Source organism: Tamandua tetradactyla, chromosome 22 (genome assembly GCF_023851605.1).
Source record: "Tamandua tetradactyla isolate mTamTet1 chromosome 22, mTamTet1.pri, whole genome shotgun sequence".
NCBI classification, from domain to species: Eukaryota; Metazoa; Chordata; class Mammalia; order Pilosa; family Myrmecophagidae; genus Tamandua; species Tamandua tetradactyla.
The window spans coordinates 17,385,218-17,408,505 of record NC_135348.1 but is presented as its reverse complement, the minus strand read 5'-3'; the positions used below and the strand labels follow the sequence as shown (position 1 = coordinate 17,408,505).

Below are 23,288 nucleotides of genomic sequence, written 5' to 3'. Positions count from 1 at the left end.
CAGTGGTGAATTCCACCAAATATTTAAAGAAGAAATATCAATCCTTCACAAACTCCTTCAGAAAACAGATGAGAGATAATACTTGCTACATACCATTCTATGAGACCAATATTACCCTGAACTAAAACCAGAAAATGACATAGAAGAAAAGAAAATACAAACCAATATCACTCATGATTACAGATGCAAAAATCCTCAAAATAAAAATAATTTCTTAAGAAAATATTAAAACAAACCAAAATAAAAACCCAGCAACATATAAAGAATTGAACCAGCCAAGTGTTATATAGTCAAAGAATGCAAGGTTGGTTCAATATATGTACTTCAATTAATGTAAGATACCTATTTCTCCTGTTGTATCTTGTTTGAGAAACCTTTCCCTATACCAAGATCACAAAGAAATTCTCCTGTATTAACTTTTAAAACTTTATAGTTTTGCCTTCATATTTAAATATATTTAATATACTTTCATTTTTATTTGCTATAAAGTACCAATTCCATCTTTTTTCCATATTGACAACCAATTGTTCCAGCACTACAAATTGAAAAGTCCTTCCTTTCCTAACAAATCAGCAACACTAGCTGTATAATAGACAAATATTCTCTATATGTACAGGTTGGTTTCTGAGCTCTCTGTTTACTTCTTTTAATCTACTTGCCCTAATTTGCCCTAATTACTATAGCTTATGATAATTCTAGTTATCTGGTAAAGCAAATTCCTCTGAAACCTGCTCTTGTTCTTAGAGTTTTGGCTATAAATGGTCTTTGCCCCTTATGGTTCATTTGTGAAGTTTCACCAAGACAAACAAAAACCGAAACTGGTTGAACTGGTATTTACATTGATTAAAAAATCAATTTTGGGAATATTAACAATCTATTAATATAGTACACCTTTCCCCCATTTATTTGTCTTCCTTCTTAATTAAAATATCATAATAAATACATATCAGGACTCAAAAACAAACCAAAACAATAGCAATTTTTTTGGTGGGGGTACATGGTCTGGGAATCAAACCTGGGTGTCCTGCATGTAAGGTAAGCATTCTACCACTGAACCACCTGTGCATCTAACAATAGTAATTTTAGATTTTTTTTTTCAAATCTTATACCCCGTCCAAATTCCTCTGAGATACAGATCAGATCACTGGGGCGGGGAGTACATATCCAATTGAGAATAATTATTACCACCTGCAGCCACCATGTGTTTCTAAACACATTCTTGGCCAAATCATTATCAATGTGGAAAATGAAAAGGCAACTGGAAAAGGAACAGTTTCTAAAAAGGAATTAGCTTCCAGAATTTCTAATCCAAAAAAAAGAGAAAAAGAAAAAGGAAAACAGAGTTGACTGGTCAGTTCTTCTAAGAAACAGGTTTTTAACTGGCATTTCCTGAAATGAAAACTGAAAAGAGGTTGTGATAAAAGGTTAAAAAAGTGCAATCCCACTCAAATCTTACAATATTTCTAAACTTTGTAATTTGGGACAAATCATTATAATAATCTAATTGTTATATCATTGTAAACTCAGCTTTCTTAAGTAGAAAGTCTTGCTTTATGTCCACACATATTCTTTCATTAGGGAGGATGGGATTTTTAGTCTCACCAACGATGTCATTATTTGAGAATTGCTAATTTTCCCTTCAAAGGAAAATTAGAGAAGATTAATAGACTTCATTCAGAAATATAAGATCTATAATAATTCAAGTGGAATAGATTTACATTTTTTTACTGTTACTTTGTTTTTAATAGTTACATTTTAACAATAGGTAGAGAAAAAACAATGCTGTTAGAGAAATTTCATTTTTTTGTCCTAGAAAATAACAATAAAAATAAAACATCTTTTAATTTGCCCATATAGCCTCTGATGAAATGGAAGGAGATAACATACTCATTTTATTTTTCTTCACTTTTTCAAGCAAATGAATATTCACATCACCATTATGAAATAGTAGAAGATACAAAAGCTATAGAAGATACATGAAAGCATATGTGATTCTAACTAGCAATCTCAGGACAATTCATGAATAGAAAGATCCCTCTGCTAAACTCATGTCCTTTTTCAAATTAGAAATGTTTTCTATTTCAACAACCTATGTTATTAAAGAGGAGGTAAACTTCAAAAGTGTAGGGATATTGCTGTCATGTTTACTGAGCCTAACAGTGCTGGCACATACAGGCACTTAATGAATACATGTTCAATCAATGAATTACTTTTATTACAACAAATAAACTATACTTTTCTTATCTAAAATGAAATGTTACATTTCACCAACTAATAATAGTGATATTATAGAAATAATCCTATCATTATTGCCCACGGTATAGCTTTCCATATGTTTATATATATATATATATAAACTATATTCCTATAGTTTCCTATATGTCTTCATTCAACTAAAACTCAAGGGCTATAAGAAGCAATATAATATAGATTCATAACATTGGCATTATAATATGAGAGAAATTACAAGCATTCTGAATTCATACATTTTTATATTATTTGGAAGTATGAAAGTCCTGTTTCTCATTTATATTTCCTAAGTAGTATTTGGAATAAAAATGTTTTTTTCCTGGTCCAGATAATATTAAATAACACAGACCAATCTCTGGGATCCAGTTAATACTGAGAGGTCTGCTTTGGTATTTGCCCTGATATCAATTGTTCAGAGCAAAGAAAATTTATTTGCCTGAAAGAAGAAACTTTCTAAAATACACATGATATTATCATCTATAAATAACTTTACCACTTAGCCAATTTATCAGTTTTACATTTAGATCTTCATTACTTATAGAAGACTCAGAAAATGGAAATGGTTAGGTAAAATAGTGTAACTGCAGACCTTTAACCAAATAGAAAATAAAGCAGTACTGGTATACTAGCAAAATCATGTTCCTAAAAAATCTTATTCCTCTGAATTAACATTTAGAAAAACAAATACTTTAAAAAGATGTGCTGGGTATTTTTAAATGAATATGTCAGTTAATTAGTTTTGTGATCCCCTGCTTCCAACTGAGTACTGTGCAATCTGTTATTATTCACCGTCCTATAGATCGTCTGTTCTTGGTACTGGTTTGTTCCAGAAAGGGACAGCTGCAACACTATATCCCTGTTCAACCTGAGGACCATCTGACTTTAATTGTAACACACAGCTTGATGTGGCTCTGGTTATGAGAAGCTAAACTATCGCCTGTAATAATCTGGAAAAGCAGAAACTTGCCAACAGAGGGTTGAAAACAAGGACTTTGGTTGTCTGGCTGCCTGACGGGCTGCAGGAAATATGATTAATGAATAAGGTATAATGATATCAGGAACCCGATTAGCACCACAAAAAGGTCACAGATCAAAGTAGTATGCATTTCATGAGCTACAATCATTGCATAAAATTTGTAGACTTGAAGAGGTAAGCCAAGAGGAGGCGGATACAACTCTTATGTGATAACATGCTAAAAGATAGATAAAATACCATACCAAGAATTTAGTCACTTACAGAATTATAAAGTGAATTAATCTAGACTTAATTTGGAGGAAAGGTCTGTTAATCATATGTATATAATAAATATTTTAAAAATATTTTTGAGTGAATGAATGAATTAAATAATTTCATAAAGACAAGAAGGCAAGTATCTTTCCTAATTATAAATTAAAATGATCAGTGAACCAAAATTCAGTCAATTCTAAACCATATTTGCATTTAATTCGCAGCTAACACTTTTTTGGGGGGATGAGGGATGAAGCTAATTTTTATACAGCTCTGTTTGGGAATGTGAGTTTATTCAGAGCCTAAACTGTGAAGACATCTGTAAGAGTAGACAAAGGTGGGGCTAGTATTGTAAAACATTATTTGCATGTAATTTCATAGCTATGTCTAAATGTAGAGCATGGGTAGCCAAAAACCAGATCTGATAAGAAAATTATTGGGTAAACTGTCACTTTATTTTCCTCGGTGCCCATAGGGAACCCTCTCCTCCCAACCCCACAAATAGATCTGGCTCATCAAAGGTAAAGGTAATAGGAATACACAGGGGAAGTACTGTCAGGAAAGTGTATGTCAATTTCTAGAATTAAATTTTTTTAACCGTCAAAATATTGGTGAAAAGCTTTAAATAAACCCATTCAAAGGTTTCTGACTGTTAAACATCTTTAAAAGCATACAAACACACTAACAAAACTTTCTGCACTTTTGATAATACAAATTATTAATACAGAACTGGTTCCCTTGAGACCGACAATTTGAGGTAGTATTCAGGAAAAACTGTTTCAGTAATGAAATGATCATAGCATGACTTAAAATTTTTCTTAAAAACGTTTCAAGAATGGGAGTGATTCTTTATACCTTTTATATATTATACAACTATTATTTTATAACTACCTGATATTAAACAAAATTTTTTAAAAAGATGATTCAAGACACCATTAAAAAATGAAAAGGCCAGCTTACAGAATGGGAGAAAAATATTTGCAAAACATGTTAGATAAAGGACTTTTATCAACAATATATAAAGATCTCTTAAACTCAATAATTAAAAGTAAGCAATCCAATGTAAAAATTATGCAAAAGATTCGACTAGATACATCATCAAAGAACACATTAGGATGGCAAATAAGTCCATGAAAATATGTAAAATATCATTAATCATTGTGGAAATGCAAATTAAACCACAAAGAGATACTTCCTAGAATAACTAAAATAAATAAGATTGACAGTACTAAATCTTGGTAAGACTGTGGAAAAACTAGAACCTCATACATTCCTGGTGGGAATGCAAAATAGTACAATATATTTTTTTTATATGACCCAGCCATTCCACTCTAAGAATCTACCCAAGAAAAATGAAAACAGGTGTCCATGCAAAGAATTGTATGTAAATCTTCATAATAACCTCAAGCTGGAAACAGTCCAAATGCCTATCTGGTAAATAAAGTGGGTATACCCTTACAATGGAATACCATGCATAAACAGTATCAAACTATAAATATAAGCAACAGCATGGAAGAATCTGAAAACATAAAACAAAGTGAAAGAAGCTAGGCACATAGAGACTACATATTATATGATTTAATTTATAGAAAATTTCTAGAAAAGGCAAAATTATAGAGACAGAATCAGTGGCTGCCTGAGGCTGGGGGTGGGAGCAGGGACTGACTGACCACAAACATACATAAGGAAACTTTTTGGAGTGCTATAAGTCTTCTAAAGTTAGATTGTGGTAATGGTTACAATGGTATAAATTTACTAAAACTCATTGAATTGTCAGCTTTTAAATAAAGTGAACTTTGGCATGTAAATTGTGCCTCAATAAAGCTATTAAAAACTGTAGACAATCACTGAAAGCGAAACAAACCAAAAAAATGTTGAATGAATGTACCTTCTATTCACTTATATGTACACCTGGGAAAAACCCATACAACCACACAAAACTGCCACATTTAAAAATTTGACATCTCGTTCAATAACCTTCAGGGCTAAGCTTCAGTTTGGATTTGATTTAAATTCTAGCATCTTAATAAGAATCTTTAAAATGCTTGTAGTAAAACTACAATGCAATATGTACCATAAGACCGTGATACATTAATAATAGGTATACTAGTAAGTACAATTTGCTAAGTGTCTACTGTAGGTCAGACAATATTCTAGGCATTTTATATACATAATTTCAATTTTGATGCAAAAATTTCCAAATTAAAAATGAGGAAACCAAGACTCAGAAAGGTTAAATTGTCTTAAGGCCTCACTACTAGCAATTGATTTATCCAGGATTGGGAAATCTGGTTTAACTACAAAGCTTATATTATTTCCATTGCTGTCAATATTTATATAAAATGTGAAATTTCAGTAATAATACAATTGTAATTAGGGTCTGGATATAGGCTTATATATAAGATTATATATAGGATTTTATATATATAGGGTTATATAATTAATTATTGGTATGAAAAACAATTTAAAACCAAAGAAATGGCACCTAGAAAACCAAAAGGCAACAATTTTCTCTGTTTAATTATAAAATTAAAACAATGCAATTTAGGTTCTTTTAATATGGTAAAGATATTACTGTGAAAAACAGAGTAAAGCTGCCTGGTTCCAAATTTTTATAAAATTTAAAAAGCAAAAAGGAAAATTCATATTTTTTCTTCACAGAGGAAAACAGAGCCTATATTATGGAGGACATGAGAAAGTCCAGTAGAGAGGATACTCACAAGTTGTTAGTAAGCACTATGAAAACCGTGCTTTTAAGTTTTTAAGTTCTCATAGCCTAAATACTACATGAAGATTTCTTTTAAAAGAGAGAGACAAGATATAATTTGAAAATCATGTGTCTATTACCAAAATGTGCAATGGCCTTACAACCTGGAACACATAATTATGTTCCTTTCTCCATAAGAATCCATGTTTGACAAAGCATAAAAACTGCAATTTCATTTATAGCTTCCAGTTATAACTTTAAATTACCATATATATCTTAAATTCTGCATAGAAGAGTAAAATAGACCATTATACCTTTAACTTCAATAAATTTTCATAATCAAAGTACACACAGAAATTCATTGAACTGATATGTCACTTCAAGCTTTGTCCAGAAGAGAAACGGTTAATGAAAATTTTGATAATCAAAGTATACACAGAAATTCATGAACTGATACATCATTTTAAGCTTTGTCCAGAAGTGCAACCGTTAATGATTATATGTCAACCCATGAAAAATGTTCTGAGAATAGGCTCATGACATGACAGACAGAATAGATGATTACTATCTTACCAATCTGTTTATGCGAACAAATTCTTCTGCAGTTTTGGCCCAAGGAGGAAGTTCAACATCAGACACTACAGTTCCATCATCCATCACTCCAAGATTATAATTATTGAAATTGACAAACATCTCAGGGAGATAATAAAATTCAGGAATCAACTCCTATATAAAAATAAAAGATGATATAAATTGTAGGATACTAAACAAATCTTCACAAAATGGCATGATCATTTCCTATTGCGCAGAAGAACAAAATAAACACAGGGGAACTTATTTTTCTTTTCTTATATTCTTATCACAAAGTTTTATATAAAGGTAAACTGATCCTATCCAATCTAACTTGACTTTCCAGTTGGCTGTAGGGTTTCCTTCAAGACACATTTCACAAGCTCAAAAGACTCTTAAATACAAACATTTGAATATAATTTAAGGTTTGGAAAAGACATAAACAGAGATTATATAATACAATGATAATGAGAGCATAAACTAGATTTCCTTTCAGATATATGGAATTTTTTGCCAGAAAAAAATAAAATTTTATAATATAAGCATTATGATGCCACTGCTTTGGTCCCTTCATCATCCAGGAAGAGAATTTATTATCTCTAGCCATGGTTTAACAGTGTGTTTTCTTCACACTTTTCAAGTTTAATCTTAAGGTACTAATTCTGAAAGCATATCAAAACTTATAATTAATCTAGAAAAAAACCTGAAAAAGAAATTGAGGAAAATAAATACATGCTTTTAATAAGGACACTTTAAATATACTTTAATAGAACATTTAATAAGCAAAAAAAAAAAAGCAAACAGTTAGGCTTTTGTGTGCAATAGCCTCATGTATAACTACTTCAGAATTCTGTGGATCAGACTTGAAATCGAGTCTTGACATGGGTCAGTGACTCAGTGGTCTCTCAGATACCCCCTCAGGGCCAGATACGGCAGGCTCAGCTTTCCAAACAGTTGAATAAAATAGGGGGTGTTATCAGATTTTGGACAAGGTCAGCAAGAACTCACCAGAGCAAAGACAAAAAAGATCCAGCAGGAATTAACTATTATCACTTCCATCATCTACATGAAATGCTGCTTGACTTTGAATTGTACATCCTTTGTTTACAATCACAATAATTGACTAAGCAAAATGAAAATGAGCTTGTCCTCCAAATGCCCTGTGACCACCTGATTATTAGACTTGAAAAACATCTAAACTGAACAAATTAAACAAAATAAGAAAAAGAACCCTGTTAAATGTTTAGCCATAAGTGAAATTAGACAGTGATCACATAAATTTTAAGAATCTATTCTCTAAAGTGATTTATATAAGACTGATTGACAACAGGGGAAAAGTCAGATTTGTGTTATTTTATGCAGAAAAAAAGCTACATTTATTTTTGTTTGTGCTAACATTTATTAAGTGGTATGAGCTAGGTACTAAGATAAACTCTTAATAACCCTTATCACATTTAATTTTCATAACAGCTTTATAAGGTAAAGTATCATCCCCACTTAAAAAACAAACTAAGGCTCAAAGAGGATAGTAAATTGCCCAAGGTTTCACAGCTAATATAGATAAATTTTGGACTTGGACCAGGTCTTGTTTAAATCTAAAGCCTGTGCCCCTAATCATCAAATAAGCATGGGTTCTATTATATTGAACACACAAGGCTAAAAATTTTAAATATAAGTTTTAGAATTTTTTAAAATTTATATTACTGAAGTTGTAGATTAAAACTTATATTACTGAAGTTGTAGATTTACAGAAAAATCATGCATAAAATATCAAGTTTCCACATATTACCCACTACCCTATTATTGACACTTTCCATTAGTGCGGTGCATTTGCTGCAATATATATATTATACTAGTAACATATATACAACCTAAAATTTCCCTTTTTAACCAGATTCAAATATATAATTCAATCCTGTTAGGTATTTTCACAATGTTGTGCTATCATCACCATTACCCATTACCAAAACTTTTTCATCATCCCAAATAGAAACTCTGTACAATTTAAGCTTAACACCCCATCCCTTATTCCAACTTGGCTTCTTGTAACCTATATTCTAGTTTCTGATTCTATGAATTTGCTTAATCTAATGATCTCATGTAGGTGAGATCATACAATATTTGTCCTTTTGCTTCTGGCTTATTTCACTCAACATGATGTTGTCACATATCAGAATTTCATTTCTTTGTGTGCATATATTACATTTTGTATATCCATTCATAGGTTGGTTAACACGGGTTGTTTTGATTTTCTGACAATTATGAGCAATGCCACCATGAACATCAGTATGCATATATCTGTTTGAGTTGCTGCTTTCAGTTATTTTGGGTATACACCTAAAAGTGGGAATGCTAGATAATATCATAATTTATCATTGAACTTTCTGAGAAACTACCAAACTGTCTTCCGCAGTGACCATATCATTTTACATTCCCCCCAACAATGAATGAGTGCTCCTATTTCACTACATCTTAACTCCTGTAATTTTCTGATTTTATAATGGCAACCATTCTAGTGAGTGTGAAATGGTATCTCATTGTGGTTTTGCTTTGCATTTCCATAATAACTAATGATGCTGAAAATCTTTTTATGTGTTTTTTTGACCATTGGTATATATTTTTCTGATAAATGTCTATTCAAGTTTGCCCATTTTTAAATTAGGTTGCTTGTCTTTTTGTTGTTGAAATTGAAATATATTCAATTTCTTCATACATTCTTTTAAGCTAGTTCTGCTTTTTATAATTCTTTTTCTTTTTGCTCCTTAGCCAGACTCATTTGAATTGTATTATTTTTGAATTCATTGATTCTTTCTTATGCTAGCTCCAACATAATGTTGAAACATACCTGGGAATTTTAATCTGTTATTGTGGTCTTCAACTCCAATATTTCTGTTTGGTTCCTCTCAAAAATTTCTTTATTGAGATTCACATATTGTTCATTCATTGTTTCCCTGATATCTTTTAGCTTTTCTCTGTATTTTCCTTCATCTCCTTGAGTATATTTAAAATTTTTTATAGTCTTCATCTACTACGTCTGCCGTTTGGTCTCGTTCTTTGCTATTTTCTGGATTTTTATCCTCTTCTTTTAGGCAGGCCATCATTTCCTGTTTTTTGGTCTTGTAATCTTTTGGTGCAAACTGTACATTTTAATATTTTAAAATGTTAATTCTGGGACTTAGTCCTTGAGATGTCTGTTCCTTTAGTTTGAATCTAGCTAGCGATATGACAGATTTTCTTGAATGCCAGGAGCTAGCAAAACCAAATAAACCAATGCAAAAAAACATCTTTCACAGTCTTTGCAAATTGGTTTTTGCTTTGGTTTATGTTCTCCTTCAGAGTTCAGCCCTCCTGTCAAGGAGGTCAGTTCAAGGCAAATGCAAGGTGCAAGTTTACTCACGGTTTTGGAGTTTTCATTTCCAAGTATTTGAATGCACCCTTTACTCCTAGGAAATAGACTCTCTCCCTCTCTTGGGTCCTCCAGGCAGTACTTAAAGCAGGTCAGCCTTTGACCCAGTCAACCTGACTCCACTGTTTCTTTTACCACTTTTGCTGTCCCAATCCATTTTTGCCTGGAGGGCAAATTCTGGGTAGGGGGGTGTTCTAGTTTGCTAGCTGCTGGAATGCAACACACCAGAGACGGATTGGCTTTTAATAAAAGGGGATTTATTTTGTTGGTTCTTCAGAGGAAAGGCAGTTTCCCTGGGGTGACTTCTTTCTGCATCTCCAAAGGCCTGGGCTGAGCTGCTAGTGCTGAGATGAGGGATGTCGAGCTGCTTAGCTGTGCTACTTTGCGGTCTCCCATTTCAGCACCAGCCAATTAAGTCAAACGTCACTCATTGCAGCAGACACGCCTCCTAGCTGACTGCAGATGTAATTGGCAACAGATGAGGTTCACGTACTGTTGGCTTATGGCCGCAGCAACAAGATTAGGTATGCTCACCTGGCCAAGTTGACAACTGAATCTAACTAACACATGTCCACCCCTTGTCAACTTGGCAACTTCAAGCATCACCTTAAACAGGTGCAAAAACTTCTCTTCTTGCTGTGGGCCTGTGAATCTCAAAACAAGTTGTCTAGTGCCAAGATGCAAAGGAGGATAAACACCGGATATAGTCATTTCCATAGGGAGAAATTGGAAGGAAAATCTGCAGGCAAACACCATTGGATTTCAAAGTCTGAAAGTCATCTATCCTTCGGCTGTAGAAAGTGGCAATCCCACCCCTTCCAAGGGCCTATGCAGTGGCCGGCCTCTTTTCAAATCAACCTCGGGGAACATCGAGGAGACCACCTCTGGGCTCCACTCTCTCCAAGCATCAGGGCCACCCCTGGGCTCTCTGCCATTTCTGGGGCACACGCTCAAACCCTCCACATGGTGGCAGCCAGGCTCTCCCAGTCCCCTAAGCAGCGTGCTATACCTTTTCCAAGGCCCGAGGCTGCACAACTATTCCACTGCAATGAGAGGGGAGACTCATCCTCGCCCTTCAGGGTAAACTCACCCTCTCCATGTATATGGGTGGGTCCACTCTCCTGGCGGAGGTTTCTTGGCTTCAGACCCGAACTTCCATGGTTCTCACTCTGCAAACTCCAGTCTCTCCCTTTTGTGTCCTCCTTTGTCAAGATTGGCAGTGGTTCCATTTACACCAACAGTCCCTTCATGCACTCCAGGTCTTCTCCATCATTCTCTTCACAATTCCTCCAAAATCTTCCCCTTAGCCATCCAAAACACCATTCAAACATATCTGGCTTTTGCAAACCGCAGCAGCACCCCACTCTCCGGTACCAAATCTGTTCTAGTTTGCTAGCTGCTGGAATGCAACACACCAGAGACGGATTGGCTTTTAATAAAAGGGGATTTATTTTGTTGGTTCTTCAGAGGAAAGGCAGTTTCCCTGGGGTAACTTCTTTCTGCATCTCCAAAGGCCTGGGCTGAGCTGCTAGTGCTGAGATGAGGAATGCCGAGCTGCTTAGCTGTGCTACCTTGCGATCTCCCATTTAAGCACCAGCCAATTAAGTCAAACGACACTCATTGCAGCAGACACGCCTCCTAGCTGACTGTAGATGTAATTGGCAACAGATGAGGTTCACGTACTGTTGGCTTATGGCCGCAGCAACAAGATTAGGTATGCTCACCTGGCCAAGTTGACAACTGAATCTAACTAACACAGGGGGCAAATCAGAAAGGAGTTCTCCAGGTCAGTATTTCTCAGTTGGAACAAGGTAGACACCCACAAAGGGAGAGCCAGTCAGCTCCACACTCTCATGGGGAGGGTTGAGCAGGGCCAGCAAGGGTGCCAGGAACTGATCCTATGGCTCTTTGAAGCTGCATTTTCTTGATTTGGCACCTGCCAATAAATGCAGCCCTTTAATTGTTTTCCATAGTTTTGAGGAACGGTACTGTCTTTAAGTCTTCTTTGCTGTTTTGCCTGTGGAAGGTTGGAACGATGGTCACCCTCAGAGTCAGGTCCCTGGCAATCTAAAGCAGCTCATCAATAGCAGTGATCAGTAATGGAATTGCATAGCCCTGGATCTTGAGGAACTACATTTTTATATTCCACCTTGGCATCAGCAAGCCACACTGAGATCCAGGACTGAATATCTCAATGCTGGCTGCTGCAAAGTTGGGGGATGGGGAATGGTAGCTGTTCTAGTTTGCTAGCTGCTGGAATACAATATACCAGAAATGGAATGGCTTTTAAAAACGGGAATTTACTAAGTTACAAGTTTAAAGTTCTAAGGCTGTAAAAAAGTCCCAATTAAAGCATGTCTATAAAAATGTCTAATCTCAGGTATCCACAGAAGGGTACCTTGATTTAAGAAGGCCGATGAAGTTTAGGGTTTCTTTCTCACATGGAAAGGCACATGGTGAACACTGCGTCATCTGCTAGCTTCCTCTCCAGGCCTCCTGCTCCATGAAGCTCCCTGGGAGGCATTTTCCTTCTTCAGCTCCAAGGGTCGCTGCCTGGTGGACTCTCTGCTTCTTGTGGCTATGTCATTCTCTCCTCTCTCAGAATCTCATGGCTTTCTCTCTTGTCATTCTCTAGATTTTTCCAAAGTGCTTCTTCTTTTAAAGGATTCTAGTAAACCAATCAAGACCCACCTGGAATGGGTAGAGACATGTCTCCACCTAATTAGGTTTAATGCCCACACTGATTGAGTCACATCTCCATGGAGATAATCTAATTAAACTTTCCAATACACAGTACTGAATAGGAATTAGAAGAAACGGCTGCCTTTACAAAATGGGATTAGGATTAAAACATGGCTTTTCTAGGGTACATATATCCTTTCAAACCTGCACCAGTAGCTCCTTCACAAAGTGTAAAATTCACTGATATTTACTGCAATTTGCCAGCCCCTTCCTCCCGCTCTTCCTTAGATGCTGCTTCTACTAGGTTCAGAGTTTCAAAATAGTTGATTCAGACAGTGCCTGCCTGTGTAATAGTTCTTCTGGTTCCTGGTGCTTCCTTCTCCATCTTCTCACAATCCCCTAAATAAACATTTTTCATAAATATTCCAGGTGAATTTTAAAAAAGAAAAAAGAAACAACTAAACATAGTCTTTTGCTTTTTTTTGTAAAAGAACTGGTTTCCCTGAAAAAAATGTATTTATTATAGGAATAAAATCAATCCAATGAGGATAATTCATGCAATATAAAAATAAATAACTTCATAACTTTATATTAATAATTTGCTCAAGTATGCCTTTTTATTTCTATCTTTGAAGAATTTTACAAAAATGTCTTATTTTTACTCTATGTAATTGTGCTAATGAAGAAAAAATGTTACATGGAGAGTTAGTTGCTTTCCCTACGCCTAGTCCTACAACAAGGAAAGAGGGCCATGTGTTCCTTGTTTCCTGAAAATCAAAATTAAATGCTAATCATTTTAACTTCAAAAATATCCTTTCCCTCAGTGTTCCCACGCCCCTTATGAAAATAGTGACTTAACAGGGATTCCTTCTTGGGGGTCAGGGAATAGAGAGGGTTTCTCAAGAAGAGTCAGGGAAAAGTTCTCTTGTCTTTGCCAAGGAAATGAAATGAAAATCAAGGGTGAATTTAAATTAAGGGGGGAGAGGAAAGAATGAGTCAGTATTCACATTTTTATGTACCCCCTAATTTGCCGATTTTTCCTTATTTGTCTCATCACAATGCAGCCAGGTTAAGAATCCATTGATGGCACTTGAGTTCCCACTGCAGAGGTCGTGGGTGCATCCCCTGAGCGAGCAGCTGAGTGAAGGGCCCCAGACAACATCACTGCTGGTGGCTAGAGGTCTAGGCAAGGCACCCATGGGGTAGATGAGTGCCAAGATGGGCCCTGCACACAGGCATCAAGGAATTTATAATATTTACATGAATTTGCTTCTGTATTTGCATCATCAGTGTCTCTCCTAGAGAATATCTTGAGAGATGCTGGAATATTTTGGTGTTTGCATAGACCTGTTAAAAGTAGATGAAGTACTTGATCCATTAGTAATATAGGAATGTATAATATCAAAAGGATGAATCATTTTGAGTGGCAATGAGCATATGACTAAGATTTTGCCAATTTGGAAAAATAAAGAATATGGATCAGCTTGAAGTATTGTTTCCATTATTGGGAAAATTCTTCCTTTAGAACCCTGCCCAAGGCTTAATTTTGAGTTGATCCCATTCTTTAACTCTGTAGACTCTGAGAACTGTGGATCTACAATTCCACCTTTTGCTGACATTTTGTGTGTGGCAAATGATGAAGAAACCCGTTATCTCAGACTTTGAAATAGTATATGGAACAATGAAGAAGAGAAAGCTAAATTGTTCCATTCACTACAACTAGTTTGGGATACGTCACCCCTTGCTCTGAGACATGACAAATGATTGGAAAATGATTTGCCTGTTCCTTTGACTTGAATGAAGAGCCTAGTGGTTTGTGCAAATGTATTGCTGGGGACTGTTTAATTGAGAGTCAAACCAGATCAATGCGTCCTGCTGTTCCTTCTCCTCTTCCACTGCTTCCTTCTCAGCTATCTTCTTCCAGGCTCCCATGACCTCCTCCTTCCATACAACTAGGAGCTAATAATTATGACACAGATAATTCAGCAGCTAAAATGAAAAGACAGCAGCCAGGTACCAGGAACACCAGTTATAGACATAAACAAACAAACAAACAAACAAAAAAAAACCCCAAAAAACAAAAAAAAAAAAACCCAGAGAAATGAAGATGTTCCAAACATGTTGAATGTTCTAAAGGATATGAATAAGGTTAAGCCTCATACTATTGAGTGGTACACTGGAGACAGACACATTTCTAAGAGAAGGCGTAGCTCACACTAGGACCCTGTGTGTCTTTAATATCACACGCCCTGAAAAAGAAATTTGTCTTCCAAGAAGATTCCTTCGAGAAAGAAAATAGGTCTTGGGAGTACTCTCCATTTTCTAGTTCAGAAATGTCAAGGACTGGACATCCCGTTTCACATTTCCATTCCTATCATCCTGTTCTGCTCCTGGTAACCTCTAAGTATAATTGTCATTTTAAATGAACTGCATATGTAAAAGTTTTAAAATTGATGTTTAAATTAAGTTTTCCTTTTTAAGTAGATTACATGTTATTTTCTTCCTTAGGAAAGAAAAATATAACCAGTTTTTTTTCAATTAAAGAAAGGAAAACAATCTATAATCCTTCTAAATAGACCCCCAAATATTTTCTATTATGGGATATTACAAAAATATCATTTCAGATGCATTTATAAGGAAAGGCCATAGATTACAAGCCAATAGAAAATAGATTGTCTATTTCAAACTGACATAGTAGAGAGAGCAGCAGGCTTTGAGACCTGTCTACTCAACTTACTAACCATATATTAATTTGTGACCCTTACTCAATTGTCATTTCTAAATCAGAGCTGTTGTGAGGCTCATATGAGGTATTACAGACTTCTACATAAATATAAGATATTATTATTTCAACTATTATAATTATCATTAACATGAGACCTAATAAAACCCCCCAATAATATACTTAACTTGCTTAATTCTTAAAGGCAACAGGGCACTGACTGAGTCATGTCCACACATGGTAGCATTTAGCATAATTCTAAAAGCATTTAGCAAAATTTACTGCCTCCAATACCACTACTCAGTAAATACCCAGAAGATCTGAACACAGATATCTGCACACAGATGTTCACAATTCCATTGTTCACAATTGCCAAAAGATGGAAACAATCCAAATGCCCATCAACAGATGAATGGATAAACAAAATGTGATACATTATACAAAGGAATATTATGCAGCAGTAAGAAGAAATGAGGCCATGGGGTATGCAACAATATAGATGAATCTTGAGGACATAATGCTAAGTGAATTAAGTCAGACACAAAAGGAAAGATATTGTATGATTTCACCAATATGATCTAACAGAATATGTAAACGAAGAATCTTAAAACATAGAATATAGGATACCTAGAAATACGAGTTAGAAAAGGGGGAGTGGTAACCTAATACATTCAGAACATATAACGAGGAAGAATTTAAAATGTTTGTTAACAGTTATGGGGTGAGGGTAGCTCATTTGCGGGAATCTAAGGTATAGTACTATATTATAGGTAAATTTGGTTGAAAGGGTTTGTTTAGAGTCATGTATGTCACCATGTATGTGGCCTCTCTCTAAGCCAACTCAGCAGGTGAACTTCACTGTCCTCCCTCCTATGTGGGACACAACTCCCTGATGTAAATCTCCCTGGCAATGTGGGAAAGAACTTCCAGGATGAGCCAGGACCTGGCATCAGAGGATTAAGAAAGACTTTTTGACCAAAGGGGGAAGAGAAAAATGAGACAAAATAGCATCAGTGGCTGAGATTTCAAACAGAGTCAAGAGGTTATTCTGGAGTTATTCTTATACATTACACGGCTACTCCTCTTTGGTTTTAGAGTATTAGACTAGCTAGAAGGAAATACCAAAACTGTTCAGTAGCCTTTATTCTTGAAGACGACTGTATAACTATACAGCGTTTATAGTGTGATTGTGTGATCATGAAAACCTTCTGGCTGATGCTTCCTTTATCCACGGTATGGACAGATGAGTAAAAAAAATAAGGATAGATAAATAATGGGGGGAATAAGGGGTAAAAAATTTAGGTAGATTGCAATACTAATGGTCAATGAGAGGAAAGTATAAGGGGTATGGGATGCATGGGGTTGCACCAGCATGAACTGGTACAAATGTACAACACTCATACAAAGAGTTAATAATAGAGTGGCAAATAGAAAATATCTGTTGCAAACTATGGTCTATAATCAATAGTAATACCTTAAAATTCTTTCATCAACAGTAATTTGTATACCACATCAATACTAGGGGCCAATAATAGGGGTAGACAGGGGATAAGGGTGTCTTGGGTTTTCTTTTTTTGGGTCTACCTGATTTTGTTTTTGGAGTCATGTAAATGGTCTAAAAGTGAGTGTGATGATGATTGCACAACTAAGTGATTATACTGTAAGATACTGATTATATAATTTGGATGGAATATATGATAAATGGATATATCTCAAAATCTATAAAAAATTTATGCTTCCACATATTTGAGACACAATTTCCATTAAAAAAACAATCACATTTAAAACAGTTTTTTTTTTATTAGCAATGATGGAAAGACTTAATATGTCCCTCACTTTATGATGAACACTCTCAATATTTTACAGTTCTCTCTTTTGCCTTTAACATATTTTTCACTTCCACAATTGAAATGGACACTTTCACTGGGCTCTTTGTTATTCTAGGTTCCTATTTCCAAGGAAATTATAATTAAGGAAGAGAATGAACATTAATAATGCAGACAGAAGGTAAGCTGTGTTATCTACAGAGAAGGCATAAATAAAATGTCCACCTTAAATTCTTTTTGTAAGAAGTATGCAGGGAAAACAGTTAATATGAGTGTCTACAAACACATTAATGAACACTGTCACACTGGCCACATTTTTACGTGGACAAAAAATGTCGTAGGACACTAGTCAAAAAGCAAATTAAACCTGACATATGTATAGTTTTATAATTCAAGAAGAGTTGAGATTTTCCAAGTACCTTACAAGTAAAGGAAAAAAGTTTTCCTTTTTCCTGCACAGTACAGAGAAAGCATATGAAAAAAACTATTCAGTGTTTCAAATAACTTTTTTCAAAGAAAAAGACGGGGTTCATTGTAGGTATGACTACAAACTTTAATACTTAAAAGAAAATTAATACATGGATTCATCATTTAAACTATTAATAAATGAAGAAGGAAATGGCTAAAGAAATGTAACTAAATTAACAAGTCTGCAAGTTATGCATAAATTATGTATAAAAAACAAGCATGAACAGATATATAGTTCATTTAGACTGAGCATTTTATATTATTAAGAGAAAGATGAGACATCTTCAATTCATTCTATTGTGGATATAATGTGACAGGAGTGACTGATAGAAAAAGGGGAACAGATAGAGAAAAAAAATGGAGGAGTGCAGAAGCCAGAAATGCACAAAGGCTCCATGGAAAAGGATAAGACTTTAACTTTACTTTCTTTTAGCATTTTTAAAATTCTAAATTATTACATATTAAGTTGGGAATCAGGAAGCGTAATTGATGAAAGTATTTTTATTTAGAAAATTAAAACTATCAACCAACAAAATTTAAGCTTTTTTGTTAAATATATCAAGAAATTTTTTCCAGCAATTATGTTCTATTAATTGAAGCTAAACACTTTCTTACAAATGGCTATACATGTTATCAGTATCCATGCAACATATTATCACCATAGAAGACATGCTGCTTGTAATGTCGGAGGTAAAAAGAACCTAGCTTATCTTTGTATTGCAGACCCATGGGGTTTCTGAGGTAGTAAATGGCAAGTCAAAGGTCTCATGTTTCACGAGGCACAAATAAAACTATTCAATGATTACCTCCACTTTGTATTATTATTTAATTTACATGTGTACACTTATACTTTCAAGGATTAACTTTTAAAGCTAAAAGTTACTATACTGCGTGTACACTATACTATACATTTACTATACTGCATGGCCATTTATTTTAAAAATATTTCAAATCTCTTTGGATTTAGTTGTCTTATATATTTATTTAATTGAGAGCAGTGTGAAATACACTTTACTGACCCTACTAATTTCATACCAATATAAAATTTGTATCATCACTAACACAATAAATTATCAGATAGATTTTTAAATTGAATATCCATGACATCACCAGTAAAAGGATGTCCACAGGCTTATATATTTTTTACAAATAGCTTTTGTAAAGCTTTACAAATAGCTTTTGTAAAGCTATTTGACCATCCTTGAATTTACTGCTTAGCTACTGTTCTAGCTTGCTAGCTGCTGGAATGCAATATACCAGAAACAGAATGGCTTTTAAAAAGGGGAATTTAATAAGATACCTGTTGACAGTTCTATGGCCGAGAAAATGTCTCAGCTAAAACAAGTCTATAGAAATGACCAACCTAAGGCATCCAGGGAAAGATACTTTGGTTCAAGAAGGCTGATGAAGTTCAGGGTTTCTCTCTCAAGTGGAAGGGTACATGGTGAACACAGAGTTTCTCTCTCATCTGGAAAGGCACATGGTGAACATGGTCAGGGTTCCTCTATCATCTGGAAGGGCACATGGCAAACACGGCATCATCTGCTAGCTTCTTCTCCTGGCTTCCTGCACGATGAAGCTCCCCAGGAGGCATTTTCCTTCTTCATTTCCAAAGGTTGCTGGCTGGTGGACTCTGCTTCTTGTGGCTATGTTGTTCTGCTTTGCTCTCTCTGAATCTCCCATTCTCCAAAATGTTTCCTCTTTTATAGAACTTCAGAGACTAATCAAGACCCACTCACATGGGTGGAGACATGCCTCTACCTAATCCATCTTAACAACGACTCTTGATTAAATCACTTCTCCAGGGAGATGATCTAATTACAGTTTCAAACATACAATACTAATAGGAATTAGAAGAAACGGCTGCCTTTACAAAATGGAATTAGGATTAAAATATGGTTTTTCTATGGTACATACATCATCTCAAAGCAGCACAGCTACTTAACTAATTGAGGCTCTCATTATCTTTTATTTTGGCTAACTGTAATAGCTTCCTAATATTTTTCCATTCTTCTAGCTCTCCTCCTCTTTTTCCAGAACCCATTTTTCATATTGTTGCCAATCATACAATACCTTGTTAAAAAATCTTAACTCACACTTCCACTGCCTATAGCAGGGATTAGCTAACAAAAACCCATGGGCTGAATCCTTTCTATGACCTATTTTTCTAAATAAAGTTTTATTGGAAGATAGTCATACTCATTTGTTTGTACAGTGTCTATGCTTTTGTGTTACAATGTAGAAATGAATAGCTGTGACAGAGATTACATGGCCAGTAAAGCCAAAATTATTTATCCATATGTTTACAGAAAATGTTTTTTGAATGGTCTACAGATTAAAGCAAAATATCTTTAGAATGTTACTGAGGTCCTCTGTATTGGACTCTGTAATGGTCAGGTTCATGTGTCAACTTGGCCAAGTTGTGGTACCTGTTTATCTGGTTGGGCAAGTGCTGGTCTGTCTGCTGCAATGAGGACATTTCATAGAATTAGATCATGATCACGTCAGCTGCATCCACAGATGATTCCATTTGTAATCAGCCAAAGGGGAGTATTCTGCAATGAGTGATGCTTAATCTAATCATGGGACACCCTTTAAGGAGGATTCAGAAGAGACAGGCTCTATTTCCTGCTTTGGCTGGTGACCCTCTCCTGTGGAGTTCGTCCAGACCCTCCATCAGAGTTGTCGGCTTCACAGCCTGCTCTGTGGATTTTGGACTCTGCATTCCCGCGGTCACGTGAGACACTTCTATGAATGTTTTATTTACGAGTGTTCTCTGTTGATTCTGTTTCTCTAGAGAATCCTAACTAATACAGACTCTAACTGTATTTTTTTAAAATACAGTTTTATTGAGATACACACACACCATACAGACCATCTGAAGTATACAATCACTGGCTCAGAGTATCATCACATAGTTGTGCATACATCCTCATGATCAATTTTGGAACATTTTCCTTACTCCAGAAAGGAAATAAGAATAAAAAAATAAAACCCAAATCCTCCCATACACCTTATCCGCCCCCCCCACCACTGACCGATAGTTTGATGTGGTACATTTGATAATTGTTAATGAAAGAATATTCAAATACTACCGTTAACCATAGTCCATAGTTTGCAATAGGTAGATCTCCCCCCATGTATCCATTATAATTTTTTTAACATTTATCTAACTGCATTTTGATGTCATATGTCACTCTCATTTTTATGTATGATACACACAAGCACATACGACCAATAAACAAACCAATAAGCATCCCCAATACACCAAGTGTTTTCTCTGATCTTTGTTCATATCATTTCCCTTACTCAGAATACTATTCCTCATTTCATCAAATAATTAATTTAACATATATTTATTTACTGCCTACTATGCACCAGCACTGTTCTAAGTTCTGGGGACAAATCAATGAGCAAAATGGTTCCAAGCTCATGCTCTCAAGGCACTAATGTTCCAGTAGGATGAGACATAATAAACAAGTATGATGTACAGTGTGCTAGATGGTGAATGAGACAAAGAAAAATGAAGTTGAGGGCGGGCCGCGGTGGCTCAGCGGGCAAAGTGCTTGCCTGCTATGCCGGAGGACCTCGGTTCGATTCCCGGCCCCAGCCCATGTAACAAAAACGGAGAAACAGAATACAATAAAAACAAGAAAATGTTTCCCTTTCTTCCTTCCTTCCTTCCTTCTATCCTTCCTTCCTTCTCTCTGTCTTTCCTTTAAAAAAAAAAAAAAAAAAAAAAAAAAAAAAAAATGAAGTTGAGATGTGAGTAAAAATGCATAGGGTAAGGGATGCAATTGAAAATAAGGAAATAGAAAAATCCTTACTAAAAGGTGACATTTGAGCAAAGAACTGAAAGTACTGAAGGAGGAAACCCACAAGGATCTCTGGAGGAAATTTTCCAGGTAAAAGGAAAAGTAAAATCAAAGGTCCTGAGTTGGTAAATCAGAATATTTGAAGAATAGCAAGGAGCATCTGTTTAGAAAGAATAGATTGGACAAGGGGGCAAACAGTATAAGAGTTCAAGAGGTAACAGGATTTTGGAAATGAGGGGTAGAATGTGTAGGGCGTTGCACGGTAAGGATTACAACTTCTAATCTCAAACTGGAAAACATTTACTAAGATGGGGAAGACTGTGAGAAATCATGTTTGAAAGGATGAAGACCAAAACTTGAGTTTTGAACATGTTAAGTTTGAGATACACTTAATATTTAAATGGAGATGTCAAGGAGGAAATGTACCAGGTGAAATGTATAGGCTAGAGACATAAATTTGAGAAGTTTGTTAGATTCCCTCTCAACCTGTAAAATACAGCTCAAATGTCATTTACTCTATGATACCATACCTAACCCTACTATCCCAGCCAGAATTTCATTTTGTTTAAATCTTATCATAATACTCATCATTGTCTAACTTGTATTAGAAAGTTTTATACATATCTGTCTTTCTTCTCATCTGCTGCGATACATGAAGTTAAGAACTATGTTTACCTCATCCATTTTATCCCAAGTATTTCTACTATGTATTACATTTACTAAATAATCAATAAATGCTGGCTTAACTCAGTGTATCTTGGGGGATTTCAATTCACCTCATATAGGAAGTTTTCTGCCTGAAAACAGGGGGCTAAATCCCTATGCCCTAACTAAATTTGTTATTTCTTTTGTGGCCTCTATACAAATGCCCAAATCAAATTTAAGATCACTTTGCCTCTCATCACACAAGACCAATCAGTCACCAAATCCTCACAGTTCTTATTTTCTAAATATGTTTCAAATTTATTCACAACTCTCCAGCTCCATTTGCCATCAAGTTTAAGCCTTCAATGCCTCTCGCCTAATTACTTTAACATTTAATCAACTGCTTTCATTCTTGCCCATAGTTAATACATATTCAAATACCAGCTGCAGTGATCTCTTAAAACCACAAAATCTGTCCATGTGATTGTTCTACTTCAAACTTTCCAATATCCCTTCACTGTCACCAGAATGAAGTTCAATTTCCTTAACAAATTTTACAAGGCCCCTCATGATTGGCCCAGGATTTCCTCTTTCCTCTCCCCTTTTCTAATTTCGATGCCTTATAGGCCCACACAACACCTATAATAATGAGTTGTAGGGACTTGTTTTATTGTCAGTATCTCCTCTAATGTGAAAACTCATCAAAGGCAAGGGGTGCATCTTATTTGGTGCTGTATCACAGCCAGGACTTGTACGTGTATAAGCCTAAGTAAAATAAAAATTAAAAAAATCAAATACTACTTTAGAATTCCTCTACTTTCTACTCAAATTTTACTTTTATCACTCATTATTATTTTAGTAATGTATTTTAAATTCTGACATTCTGGAGTAGTTCTCTAATAATCCCCATGTTAGATTCATTTACCATTGGCCCATTCTAAAATAATGAACTATAATGTCATTTACCAC

At 35.1% G+C, this 23,288-nt stretch overlaps 1 protein-coding gene across 5 annotated transcripts in view; it reads right to left on the bottom strand.

Moving 5' to 3' along the window:
• Positions 1-23,288, bottom strand: part of LRBA (LPS responsive beige-like anchor protein) — a 1,037,640-nt gene that overhangs the window by 161,710 nt on the left and 852,642 nt on the right. For all 5 annotated transcript variants that reach the window (XM_077139839.1, XM_077139840.1, XM_077139843.1 and 2 more), the window contains one exon: positions 6,759-6,911. In XM_077139839.1, the coding sequence (XP_076995954.1) occupies positions 6,759-6,911 (153 nt within the window). The remainder of the gene's footprint in view (positions 1-6,758; positions 6,912-23,288) is intronic.